Source organism: Lepisosteus oculatus, chromosome 7 (assembly GCF_040954835.1).
Source record: "Lepisosteus oculatus isolate fLepOcu1 chromosome 7, fLepOcu1.hap2, whole genome shotgun sequence".
NCBI classification, from domain to species: Eukaryota; Metazoa; Chordata; class Actinopteri; order Semionotiformes; family Lepisosteidae; genus Lepisosteus; species Lepisosteus oculatus.
Window position 1 is genome coordinate 47,776,074 of NC_090702.1, and position 13,612 is coordinate 47,789,685.

A 13,612-nucleotide genomic window follows, 5' to 3' on the forward strand; every position below is an offset into this window, starting at 1 on the left:
TTCAGGAGAGTAGTCACATTTGAGCCTGATCTTATGAGAACAGAGCAGCAAAGCAAGACGGGTCAGTACTAAGAAGGGAGACCTCCAAAGAAATTCCAGCTGGTTCCAGCTGTAGAGGTCTTGGTGGACCAGTAGGGTGTGCTCTTCCCACTGCACCATCATTTCCAAACCAATGCCACAGAATCTTAACTAAGGGGCAGTTTGCTATAGGAGGTGCTGTCCTTCAAACGAAATGTTACGCAAAGGTCCTTACCACTAGGGAATTTAAGATCCCATGGCTCTTTTAGAAAAGCCCTGCTGAATTTCACTCTGCCTTAAACAGCCTGGCTGTCCTAAACCTCCCCCATAATTCAACTGGCAAAGCAATTTGTCCCTTCCCTTCCTGATCTGTTGTGCAGTGAGGCTGTTGAAATACGGAATAACAACTGCTGTGTGTCACCCATGTGGGCACTGAGCCCCAGTTAGAGGTGAAAGAAATACCCCCCCTTCTCTGTAGAGGAGTGCTTTAGAATCCTCTGGGATGAACAATGCTATAGAATTGTGAGAAATTATAATGATAAACAAGGTTTTAAAGTTAATTCACTACTGGCAAGTTTAATAAGATGCAGCTTTTAGCACATGATTGAGAAGCAAAAGATTTGCTGTTTAATACATTAATAAGAACATGTACTGTATATTGTTTCTCTTCGGCAAGGACTCACAAATGTATTGGCTAATCAAAAGGAATAGCAATTATTACTAGGCAGCCAACGATGGCAATGTAAATAATGGCACAAACACACCCAGGTGTTTGTAAATTATTTTGTTTCTTTTCTCAAGAGATCTTCTCTTTCAGAAGCTATCCATTACCAAACAAATTCAGATGTGCATTTTAACCTGAAAATGTAGCAAGCAAAAAAGGATCTTAGGCACTTCATTTGGTTTTATTACCTGGAAATATGTACCAAAAGGAACTGTGAAAAAAAATCTAAATCTTTAAGCCAAGCTGAGCTGCAAATAATTGCATTAATGAAATGTCAAAAAGCTGCTACTATGACTACTTTAATCCATTCTAGTTAAAATAAAATAGGATATTTTTTACACTGTAGACCAACAAGGGGAACTCTGGTTTTCCTGTGGTATAACTAAAAAAAACAGAGCTCACCCTTATTATTTTTATTGAACTAGGTTGACACTATACTGTATAGTATTATTCTGAAAGCAGAATATAATATACAGTATATAAATCAGATTATTTAAAAATTGACAGTCATTAATGCACATTGCATTAAATGTTAGTAATTTGTACATAACCCCAACATAAATCATTTTTAGATAAAAGGGTGCATTTAATAAGAATCAGGCGGAGTGGAACAGACAGTGTTATAAAGATGCAGTTCATAACACCTTTGTGATGGCTGCAACAGCAAAACTTTACCTTACTATAAAACAAATGTAAATTTAGCACTTTCAGTCCCAGGCTGGAATTGGTTTTTGACTGGTAGTCTGGTCACAATGCAGAAAATAAAAATCAGGCAGTCAAAAGTCTACATATCACTAAATATATTGCTGGGTGGGACTTTTAGCAAACAAATAGAGGTAAAGGGTTTATATTTTCAGTCTTCATGCTCCCAACCATCCTTAAATATTGATTTCTAAGGATAGGAGATGCCCAGAGGAAAATCAATAGTCTCAGGATATCAACATGGCAGCCATTTTATGTCAAAGGTCAAGGTCATTAAAAATTTGCCTACTTTGTGGCGAGAGGCTGGTATTTAATTCTGTAAGCATGGTGTTTGCACCTTACATAGCTTTGTGGATAACAGGTACAGAAAATAGACATCAGCAAAAACAATACAGTATATAGAACGATACACGCATAAAAACATGGTAAACTTAATATGGTGGTTATGCTCTTCTAACAAATGTCAAATGTCAACCAAAATTATTCAGAGAAAGCCAGTGCTTTAACACTTATCAGTTCATATATCATGGACTTCATCAGTCATTTTTAAATTATTTAGTTTGATAAAGGGATTAATGAAGAAAATGCATTTTTTAAATACAGAGGCCTACATTCAGTAACAGGTAAGCTAATTATTAGAAATGGATCCTATGCAAGGTAAAGTAAGATAATAGAAATCACTGTTAATTTAAACTATGCCCCTCCAAAAAGTGGGGGGCTACCAAAGTCTACCAAAAGTAACAGCATCATCTAAAAACAATGTGGGATATGGTTCCCAATTAGCTTGGAAACACACAATACAGCATTAGTGATACAGTATATGTACAGTAAATAGGCATATCAGGACATCTTGAGTATAGTACAAAACAAATTAAGGATTAGAAGAGGTCTATAAAATCTTATATCAAATACAATAATGGTCTATCTTTAAAAATAAATTCTATCTTTAATATAACAACCATCTTGATGAAAACTACGTGTTCCATTAATCAGAAAAAACAACTTCTGTAGCAGCAAATTATTTAAATAAGTTCTTTCAAACTTAATTGTTAGCTCTATCGTGTTTTAAGTCTGATCTGCAATAACACCCAAACTATAGTTAAGGCAAATATTTAATTTTATATATGAAACAATTTATTTTTACATTATTTTACATTATTAGAGTTGTGTTGTACTCTGTAATGTTTTAGGACCAATAAGGCAAGTATAATATTCCTCAAAATTGTAGTCACAAGGCATTCTTGCAGCTACACAACATTGCATTCAATTTTAAAAAACTATAAAGGAGAGAGATAAACAGTTTTATGTACTGTAAATACACAAGTGACAGATTTTCTCCATAGTTTCAGCATTGTACTTTGTATTGGAAAGTAGTGCCTGCACATCCTGACATTGCTTTGATACCAAAGGGAATTATTGATAGTAATGCAGTAATATGTAAAAGCATATAGGTTTGTTAACAGACATCATTGTGACTGAGGCCAACAATAACGCCAGACATACTTCAATTTTATTGATTTGCTCAGACTTGCAGTATCCATATAGACAGGTAGAGTGACTCTGATTCTGAGAAGTTGCTTTCTCTCCTAAAGACAATTCTACCTCATATTACGTTTTTTATTATTACTGAATTACACAAACACCATCGCTTCACAGAAAATCCACTGCAGCAATATTGAAAGAATCTATCATTTGTCAATTCCCCGTCCCTGATCCCATTTCCTATCACCACTAAGTGGACTGGCAGTCTGTCAGCTGAATAGCAAGCAATCTGCTCAACTTCACTTCAAAACTGCATGCATCTCAGCTCAATGCCTCCCTAGAAAGCAAGTCAAAGAAAGTGAAAATCCGTGTGCATGCGTTCATATGTCAAATAAAATCCATCTCCTGTAACTCCTAGTTGCTCCACATGCAGGTATGCAATGACCAAAAATGGAACCAAATATGCAAAAAATACATTATCAAACACATTATAATGGCACCCCTTCTTTTCATTTTCCTGAAAGCTGTAAAGTTTTACTAAGACTGCTTATCACAGAGCTTATCGCACCATATAAACTATAGTGCAGCTATACTAAACACTGTGGTTTTGCAACAACAAATTTAAAATAATGTTTTCATGTGACATGTGCACACACTCATAAGGTTTCAGGCAACAATATACTTTCAAGTATAACAGCCCTGTTCTCTCCAATTAATGTACTGTACACACACAAGGAGGAGTATGTATTGAGCTGAAATATTAAGACTTGCATTACGCTGTGTGAGGTCTGCCATCCACCAAGCAAAACATAAGCAAAATCAACATCTACAGTTGCAAAGCTCTGGATGAGCTGACACAGTGTAGTTTCTACTAGAAATTATAGTATGTGTAGTATTAAGGATATAGTATTTAGTACAGTATGTGGTCATTTCCAGTATATATAGTATTTAGTACTGCATACTGTATATTGACATACTTGAAATGTGTCTCACTTTGGATTGATTTTCTGAATGTAACAACATTTAGAATTTCAGAAATTCCAGTGAAAGCTTCTGTACATATAGTGAGTTAGACCTTCTATAGAATAACATGAAAACTTAACACCACAGCTTTCATATGCTTGTGTGTCTGTGGGTCTTAAATTTGAAAGAATTGCACCACAGCACTGAAATTGCAGCAGATTTACTTCGGCACAAGTAATTTTGTTCCAGCAAGTGGCATTCTGGATTATAAACTAAGTGTAACATTTGTGCAGATTTTAGAGGCCAGGAGTCAAATGTGTTGCTTCTTTACCCTGTTCAACATAGCACAAATGCTGACATAGACTGACACATTACTTCTATTGCTGTCGGTCTCTGTGTTATTTGTCATTTATTCTGGGGCCAGCTCTGTGGGATTAGGCAGCAGAAATTTAAGTAATTTTGCAGACTCTCTCAGGCTCCTCCAGAATCTCTCACAATACACAGAATGGTCATGAGAGATTGTATATTATGTTGTGGGATTTCTTAAAACATGTCACAGTTTTGCAGAACGTGGCAAGCCTTACATAATTACTGTAGGCAGGCTTCCAGGTTTAAATGGTTAAATCTGAGATGCTGTGATGGCTTATAATGCTAGATTGAATTACTTCATCTAACCACAGAATCAAAAGGCAAGACTGCCACTACTGTACTTCAGCTTTGGCCATTAGATGAGTCTGAAGTTCTGTGGTGCAAACTCCTGATAACTTTTTATCCGTCACTGTTAGGTCTAGTGTGGGCACTAAATTACCTGTAAAGTTCTTTTCAAAGTAAATACAATCCTAATGTTACATTTTGAGCATACGGTCCTTATACAAAGTTAAAAGCTTGTGTTATCTCTTATCATGAAGATTTTTTTTTTTTCAGCTGAGCGGAGCACTGTGACAGACAGTCACTCAGCAACAACATACTGTAAGTGGCCACTGCTGGTCTAAAGCACTTCTCCTAAGAGGTAGTGGAAACTACAAAGGTGCACATACTGTACTTGTAAATATACTGTACTGTGCCTCTTTTTTGAAAAAACGTGAATGTAAGTTTTGTCATGTTAAGAGGGCAATTCACCTTTAGTCTTTTTGAAACAATCTAAACTGTGCTGTATCATAACACCCCCTTTAATCATTTTCTTAGGAGTTGAACTGTATTAACGTACAGTAGGTGTTAATTAAAATTCTTCAGTTTTAAAGAGACTCATTTAAAACTCTGCCTAGGCTGCTGAAAATAGATCAGCGCGTGCATAAGTATTTTTTAATTTATCTTACCTCAGTGAGATGAGGCATGGGATTAAATCCACAGAGATTGCACACGGTATTCTTACACTCCGTGCAGGTGTTATAGTTGGGTGGATCCTTAGAACCGACGTTCAGCTCCACTTTGCAGAGCGGGCAGCTTGGCTGTGTGGATTTCGGAGGCAGAGGAGGAGCCTGCGCTGGGTCAGTGTGCCCAGCTGCTGCCTTGGGTGTCTCCACGCGGGGCTTGTCCTCTTTGACGGCGGCGGGTTTTTTCTCTTGGCCAGGAGCAGGGCCTTTCCCTGGAAGCAGTTGCTCTGGTTTCTGCGCCACCAGGGGCTTGGTGTCTTTCTTTGCAGGGCCGAGTTTCGGGGAAGCCTGAGCGGAGGCGGTTTCTCTGGGGGCTGTCTGAGCAGCAGCAGGCTGCGCAGGAGTGGCCTGGTCTGCTGGCTGCACGGCAGTGCTGATCAAACTAGACGCTTGACTAAAGAACGACGACCCGAAGCCAAACAACTTCCCGGTGACCGTTTCTTGAGGAGTCGTGGGCTGGTGCTTGGGGGTCTCGGTTGTACTCCCGATGTTTAAGCTGAAGCGCCTGGCTTGCTCTTGAGGTTTGGGAGGTTGCTGAACTGGGGGAGCCGGAGCAGGCTGTGATGTTTTGGCAGGTGGTTGTCCGGGGGATCCTTTTGGCATCTGGGGTTCTGATTTTCCCGGGTCCTGTGGCGGACGGCCGGCTTTGGACGGATCCGTTTTCGGCTGTCCGCTTTTGGCCTGCTCTTGGGGCTGTGTCGGGGGCTGCTTCGCGGGGTCACTCGGCTTCCGACCTGTCGCTTCCCCTGCTGGGTGTGTGGGTTTTGCACCCACGGGTTTCTGCTGAGGCTGCACTTTTGGATCGGGGTGCGCGGGTTTCTTGTCCTGCACAGGAGGCTGCCTAGTGGGCTGTGGGAGATCTTGAGCCTGAGCAAGGGCTTTCGGAGGCACGGGAGTGGTGTGGGGACCCTGCAAGGGCTGCTTCGCCCCAGGTGCGATGGCGGAAGGCAGGGCTTGATCTGTTGCTTTCTGTACCCCCGGCTGTTTCTGCAGATTCTCCTGCTGTGACGGCTGGGGCTGTTCTGACCCCTGGGCAGGCGGTTTCTGTGGCTGGGGCTGTAGGGCCACAGAAACTCCTGTGGGCTTCACCTGGTGGGTGTCTGGGGTGGGCTGCTGCTTGACAGGGGCAGAGGGGGTCGGAGCCTCCGGAGTTTTACTCGGCTCAGGCTGTTTGCCTCTCTGCGGAGATCCTGGGGCGGACGGCTGTTTAGGCGGCTGAGGTTGAGGCTTGGCCACCGGAGGAGCAGACTCGTCCATTCCCAGTGCTCTTTGCATCTGGCAAGTTAGACACAGCCACTCTTTGACCTGAAACAAAATTCCCAGAGTGTTAAAAGCTGATGACAAAACTAAAATGCTCAGTGACTGAAATGTCCCCTCAAACCCTTTCTCTGTTCATATTTGACTCAGACCAAACCAGGATAATGACAAAATGTGTTCTTCTTTTATGCATAAATAGGCACGTATCAGAATGGGTTCTTTATTCCGAGCCCCTGAAAATGACTTGTTTTTCTGTGAAAGGTTTAACAGCATGGATTTCCTGGAGCCCAGCCTGGAAAACAGGCTGAAAGCAAGCGGGGTTTTAAAGATGCTGGAAAAACAAACTCAAAGCAATAAACGGTGTTTTGCACTGTTCTGACATTTACCTGAAACTTAAAGTCCTCTGTGGATGTACAGGGATACAAATGTTTATTTCTGATCAGTGGAAGGTTACGCTTGAAGGGTACTGATTTGTTTGCATCTTGATTTAAAAGCTCTCACTGAATGATCAGTCGCATTTCATGCTTAACTGCCACCAAGACATTATTGATATACTGATGACTGTGGTTTCCAAGGCTACGCAGCACTTGGAAGGAAACAACTGCTTAAAATGGACATATACTTCTACTCTCACTTTTTAATACTGTATTTTATTTTAACTACTTGATATTTCAATTCTGTGTATTACACTGGACAGCTACATATTACAGTATGTTTCACCATAACACACTTAAAGTCTTTACCATTATTAGAGCAGTCATACTACTGTCATTGACACACTTAGTCATCACATTAACCCCATGAAAAGCAATTAACATTACAAATTCATTTGTAACATCAAGTATAACATACAGTAACTCCACATATCCAAATTCAAAAAATTTACAAAGAATGCATTTTTCACCATGCTTATATTAAATACTGATAAAGACCATTTGGCACTGTACCATATTTTCTCTGATGGGCATTAAAAATGTAACAAATAATGAATATTGTAGCCAAAAGTATTTATTGCATTTTAATTGCCTCTAAGTATAATACAACAACAGCACATACCGTACGTCAATAAGGCTACACAAGAACAATGATAAAATCAGAACTAAGAGAGCATTCTGTCAGGGGAATACAACAAAATAATGCTGCTTAAAAGAAAAAAAATTAAGGATAATTTAAATATATATATATATTTCTTTTATAGGATATTTTGAATCTGGATTGAGGGAAAAGTAGTGAATATAGATGAAACCTACTTGAATACACATGCACCATACCCAGAACTATGGTTCATAAACTACAGCAGTGAACCAAGCCTACAAATGTACCTATGGCAAAGTAATAACATTAAGCTAGAACATGCTGAATGGTGTATATTTGGATAAATTAAAACAAAACATTCAGCACAAAAATAAGTTGGGAATGCTTCTGGGAGGTGAAATATGATTTGACAGTGGAAGGAAGGTCTTTTATCACTGTGTTCTGCCCATATGTACATAGAAACTGGACCACTGGACCACTGCTTCACTTTTTGTCTGCAAAAAGTGATAAAGAAGCTCTAGACATGCAACAGATGCTTGAGAAGATGTGTGCTTACAAAACAGGAGCAGTATCTGCAGAAAAAGGAAAAAAATGGGTCTGAGCAGAAACAAGAGCTATAACGCATCATTACAAGACTCTAGATAGAAAAATGGCCAACGGGATTGGATCTTTTCAGCATCAGAGAACCCGAAGCAAAATGACTGAATGGGGCAGTCTTTCCAAACAGTTTGCCTTAACGAGTTAAGTTTTTATGCAACGCCTTCAAATTCCGTGTGGGCGCAGTGGAAAAAATGTGACCCACATAACACACACAGCATCAACAGCATACTGCTATGTAATAACTGTGTGTTATATTGGATTTTATCCCATGAGGCCATCATGTGAAGATTGTAAGGCTTATATCCAGGCTCATCAAACAACTGGGTTCTCAACTAAGGTCTGAATTAAAGAAAAACATGACTGTTTTTAAGAGTATAAGTGTGCCTACACATGAAAGAAGACCATGCAACCTATCCTGCACATTTAATTTAGAGATGATTGTTTTCACTGTTCAAAGTTCAAAGGTATAATAACGCTAAAAATAATAATAATAATAATAATAATAATAATAATAAAAGTTATTCTTTCCTAGATCCATTTTGTATGTGATGTTTGAAAAGATACAGTATGCCAAAAGTATAAAAATCCATTACCTCATGGCATGTACTGTAGGACAGGGTTATCAAGATTTTATCTGGAGAAGTATAAATTATCAACAGGCACTTTCTACTGAGGCAGTGTAAAAACAAGGAAACTTGTGCAACCCCTTGAAAAATAAAAAAATATATCTAGTTTGTGCAAAGCTTCTTTAGCTAAACTAACCATAAAAAATAGTGCATGTTAAAAATCCAGAACTATGTTTTTAAGTCAATCCTAAAGCAAATTATCATGGAAGAATTTAAGATCCCCACTTGTCCCTATCTAACACGTGTCCAAAACATTTGGAAGCAGATGTTAATAATCATTTAAGACTTGTGTACAGAATTTAAAAAAATAAATATTTATAATAGTTTCTGCTCACCTCTGTTATATGAGGATTGGGGTTGAATCCACAAAGGCTACACACCACGGTCTGGCACTGAGTGCAGGTGTTATAATTAGCCTTGTCTGGGGCGTGAAGCAGCAGCTCGGTGGTTTTGCAAAGAGGACAAAGAGATTTCTTCTCAGCGGGTTCAGCGCCGGGAGCTGTACCCTCTGACGAACCGGAAAGGCTTCCTTGCTGAGACTGAACCCTTCCAGAGCCTGGCTGTTCTGAAGGAGGTTTGGCAGGCCCTGGCATCTGAGTAGCCTGTCCAGGCCCTGACTGGGGAGATCCCTGCTGCTGTGGTCCACGGTGCTGGGCTGCTGAGGCAGGCGGGCCTTGCTGTCGAAGTCCTGGCTTGGCCGGGCCCCGCTGCTCAGGCCCCGAAGTAGGAGGCGCTTGCTGCTGAGGCCCCAACACAGTAGACTGAGCTCCGGCCTTAGGTGGCCCTTGCTGCTGTGCAGTAGGCTTAGGTGGCCCTTGCTGCTGTGCAGTAGGCTTAGTTGGCCCTTGCTGCTGTGCAGTAGGCTTAGGTGGCCCTTGCTGCTGTGCAGTAGGCTTAGGTGGCCCTTGCTGCTGTGCAGTAGGCTTAGGTGGCCCTTGCTGCTGTGCAGTAGGCTTAGGTGGCCCTTGCTGCTGTGCACTAGGCTTAGGTGGCCCTTGCTGCTGTGCACTAGGTTTAGTCGGCCCTTGCTGTGGAGGGACTGCAGCCGAAGCCACTGGCTGTTGGGGCCCAGATCCTGCAGGTGTAGGCTTTCCAGATCCTGGTGGTGGGGTGGGACCCTTTTGTGCAGTCGGAGGCTTACCTGGCCCTTGTTGCGGAGGGCCAGAGGGGGCGCCAGCTTGTGGCTGAGCTCCAGGTCTTGGGGAGCCTTGCTGCTGTCTTCCAGGCTTAGGGGACCCCTGTTGCTGCTGGGCCGCTCTGGGACCTGTTTGCTGGGAAGCTTTACCAGGTTGTTGCCCAGGAGTTTTTGCTGGTGGTTGCTGGGAACTCTTTTGCTTTTTGGCAGCTTCATCCTCGTCCGAATCCCCGAAAAGACTGAATTTATTTACAACAGAAGACATTGCGCTGAGGGGGTTGCCCTCACTAAGGAAACTGGGCATCATGGCTGCTTTCTGCTCGTCTTTGACTTCCGGCTTCGATCGGGATTCTAAAAGACTGATTGAAGAGGGACTTCTCCCCGGTGGGATCTTTTCCGTTTTGAACACATCAACTGTCTGGCTCTTACTGATCCCAGCCGGCCCCTGGGTTGGTGGTTTTCCCGGCTGTCTGGGCTGATGGTATGTATCTACATCGGCTTTCCTGGAAGAAAATGAAACCATTATTGGACATGTTCAGGAAGAACAAACATGGACCCCAAAAAACGTTGTCATTTAAGTATGGCATCAAGCAGAAACACGGTACCCTCGTTCAGCTTCTGCTGCCTTAGGACTTATTTTTACAGAAAAATAGGAAGGATGTCTTATTTTGATTTCTGTCCAGGAGAATAAGCTTTCAACATGCCTTCGAGACACAGAAATTATTTTTGTTTTCCATCATAAATCTGTTAAAAGACATGGTTCTGGAAAACGTGACCTTTTAGCAGCATGCATCACCTAGATGCATCATCATTCAAGTGTGCTTTATAAGGAAAATATTAGAACCTGACGTCTGTATCACAACGTGAACTCTTTTATTTTTGATAACATGGAAAGCCTTTATCTTATCTACAGTATTTCTGTTACGTATGTGATTTAACTATTGATTGCTTACTTAAAGCACTATAAGTATCAACAGTTTAAGGTAATAGAAAAAGGTCCATTCAAGGTGCATTAAAATCCTTGACAACTGCACATGCTGCCAGCTGGTGGTGGCTGTCACAAGTAGCAGAGCAATATGGTTAAACGCCTAACAATCCACTGGGAATGTTCATACTGGAAATATCTTTCCACAAAATGTTGTGAAATATTTCCATGCATCTTTTGTTTTAGATTTATATATTCTACACCCAGTAGGAAAACGTATTCAAGCTATACAAGTATACTGTATGGATGCACAGTATTTTGAGAATATTATTCAAAGCAGAGAAATGAACGTAGTAATGAAGTCCCATAATGGATAAATTACATGAAGGCGTGTGCTGAAGATTTGTTTCTTAGTGTTCAAATAGACAGAACCATCACTCTTTAAAATTATTTTAAAAGTACCCTTTATAATATTCCTGAACTCTCTGAATAAGATGTGTGTATACCTATTACCTTTGCTAAATCAGTGTGATAATACAACCAATGGAAATTAAAACTTTCTTTCGAGATATTCCAGCCATTAATTACAGCTCAAAACACACATTAAACTACAATATGCCCCGTGCAAACGGAGCACAGACAGAAGCCTGAATGAAAAGAACAAACACGACAGCTATGAAGAGAACCAACATTTTCTCTCAGATATCACTGTGCTGTTTTTGGCTTCAGCACCACGGACAGAGACTTACATTCAGATAAACTGCTATAAATCTGCGCGATATCCTACCTCAGCTAGACGACACTCGGCGTCTGCACCGCTAAGAATAACACACCGTGCGCATTCAGAAACAGCAGCACGAATTACATGTACTATCATTTTCAGTGTCTGCCTATTGCCATAAAGCGAAGAGCAAAAACGTATAGCAGTCCGTATATTATTTTTAGCCTTCCCGCGGCATGAAATGCTATCTGCTGCATTTTGTGTCTTCAAGTAAAAACATTCTTCGTTAAGATGTGTTAAAGGCTGTACGAAGAACAGCATCTACACAGTATTATTTCAATAACTCGGATGTCTTATATTCTCCGTGTACTGGAAAAAAAAACTGCTAGTGTCGCTCTACATCATTTAATCACTTGAGGTTGAGGCTGTACCTGGAACCCAAAACGCCAATAAGCCATGCCTAATCACCAACATCAAATAGTAAAAATTAATAAGTAACTGCAGGCTACTTCGCAACCAACCTACTGTCAAACACATTAAAACCCCCACAATTCCTGCAGTTAGCAACTGGGCGGATAAGTGTTTTCCTGTGGATGTAGCGATTAACACAATCCTTCTGGATTTGCTGGAGCAGACGTCGAAAATGCTTAGACTCCGGACACATCGCGCTTTTAAAGACATTTGACACTGAGGGCAGAAAAAAAATGGCTTGCTTCTGTCGTCCTTTAACGGGCAGTTATTACAAAACAATAAAACACAAAATAATTAATAATTTCGCAAGACCGAAACAGAATGCACGAAAATACAAGAATAGTAATTCAATTCAACCTTATATTTATATTCTGAAGACCGATTACAGAAATGGGTGGCGTTTTTTTACACTATATATAGCACCATCACTAATAATAATAATAATAATAATAATAATAATAATAATAATAATAATAATAATAATAATCAGAAAGCCGTGGTTTTATGCGTATTCAGAATCATGCATGCAGTGTTTCATTCCTAGTGATAAAAAGAGTAAAACCTCACTTAAACATGAATGGGTGTCAACCAATTTTCCGTGGTCTATCGTGTTAATTATGTCAAGCTGCAACGCAATACAACCAGCGATCTTCAACACGAGGCACCCCCGAAGTACTATGTGTAGTACCCGGGGAACGAAAAAGGAAATGTCTGCGCGCACACACACACACACAAAATAATTAATTTCATGCCTTTGTAGGGGATGTTCCTTGGTATTTCCAGGCGGCAGCCCTTGAGCTCTTGACATTACCGCCGCGATCTGTTTCCTCTCTTCCTCGCTCAGCTGGCTCAGATCCGCCTCCATTCCTGCGGGGATCTGGATAAAACCCCCCTTTCCGTCCCCTGCAACCCCTTCTTGCAATCCGGAGAGTCCCCCTTCTCCACCTTCGAGGCTAGCCTCGTTCCCCATGATCGACTGCCACTTTTATGATTTGTTGTTGTTTGTTTTGTTTTGTTTTGTTTTCTGGACCAGAGATGTCACTCCACCGCGATCTCGGCTGCCCCGCTCTTAATTCCCCTACTCTGGCTTGTTTATTTCTCAATTCACTCCTCCATCTTTGATCATCCCTCCTCTGCTGGTCTCCGTTGATCTCTCACATCCCTTTCTGCTTCGCACGGAGGTTACCGAGCTCTGGATGCAAATCCTCCTCGCCCCTTTCCCTCTACCGCGCATGCCCCGCCGCTGACAGGTGATCAGCACACATCACTGCGCTGAAATTGAATTTTAAAGGGCCAAGGCGTCTTCTCCGCGCGGCACAAGGCATGCCCATACCCCAATGAAGAGTGCAAAACAACCAGCCGTGGGCTTTCTTTCCCGAGCGGTCAAATTGTGTTTGATTGTGTGTTTTGAGATCAGGTAAGGGACGGAGCGGGCGACTCCGATGCCCAGTAGTGAGACCTAGACGGAGCTGTCGGGCAAAATCGTGCAACACACAGTAGGCAGGGGCGACCCGGAGGGCCAGGAGGTTTCTGAGTTTCTTTCCACCCAAGCATTTAATCACCCAATTGAGCTCATTATT

General features: G+C 41.4%; 1 protein-coding gene across 10 annotated transcripts in view; it reads right to left on the reverse strand.

Moving 5' to 3' along the window:
• Positions 1-13,239, reverse strand: part of pclob (piccolo presynaptic cytomatrix protein b) — a 136,478-nt gene extending 123,239 nt beyond the window's left edge. For all 10 annotated transcript variants that reach the window (XM_069192593.1, XM_069192589.1, XM_069192586.1 and 7 more), the window contains exons 1-3: positions 12,785-13,239; positions 9,116-10,418; positions 5,206-6,567 (exon numbers count right to left, since the gene is read on the reverse strand). In XM_069192593.1, coding sequence (XP_069048694.1) covers positions 5,206-6,567; positions 9,116-10,418; positions 12,785-13,002 — 2,883 coding nt within the window. In that variant the 5' untranslated portion in view covers positions 13,003-13,239. The remainder of the gene's footprint in view (positions 1-5,205; positions 6,568-9,115; positions 10,419-12,784) is intronic.
• Positions 13,240-13,612: the final 373 nt, after the last annotated feature.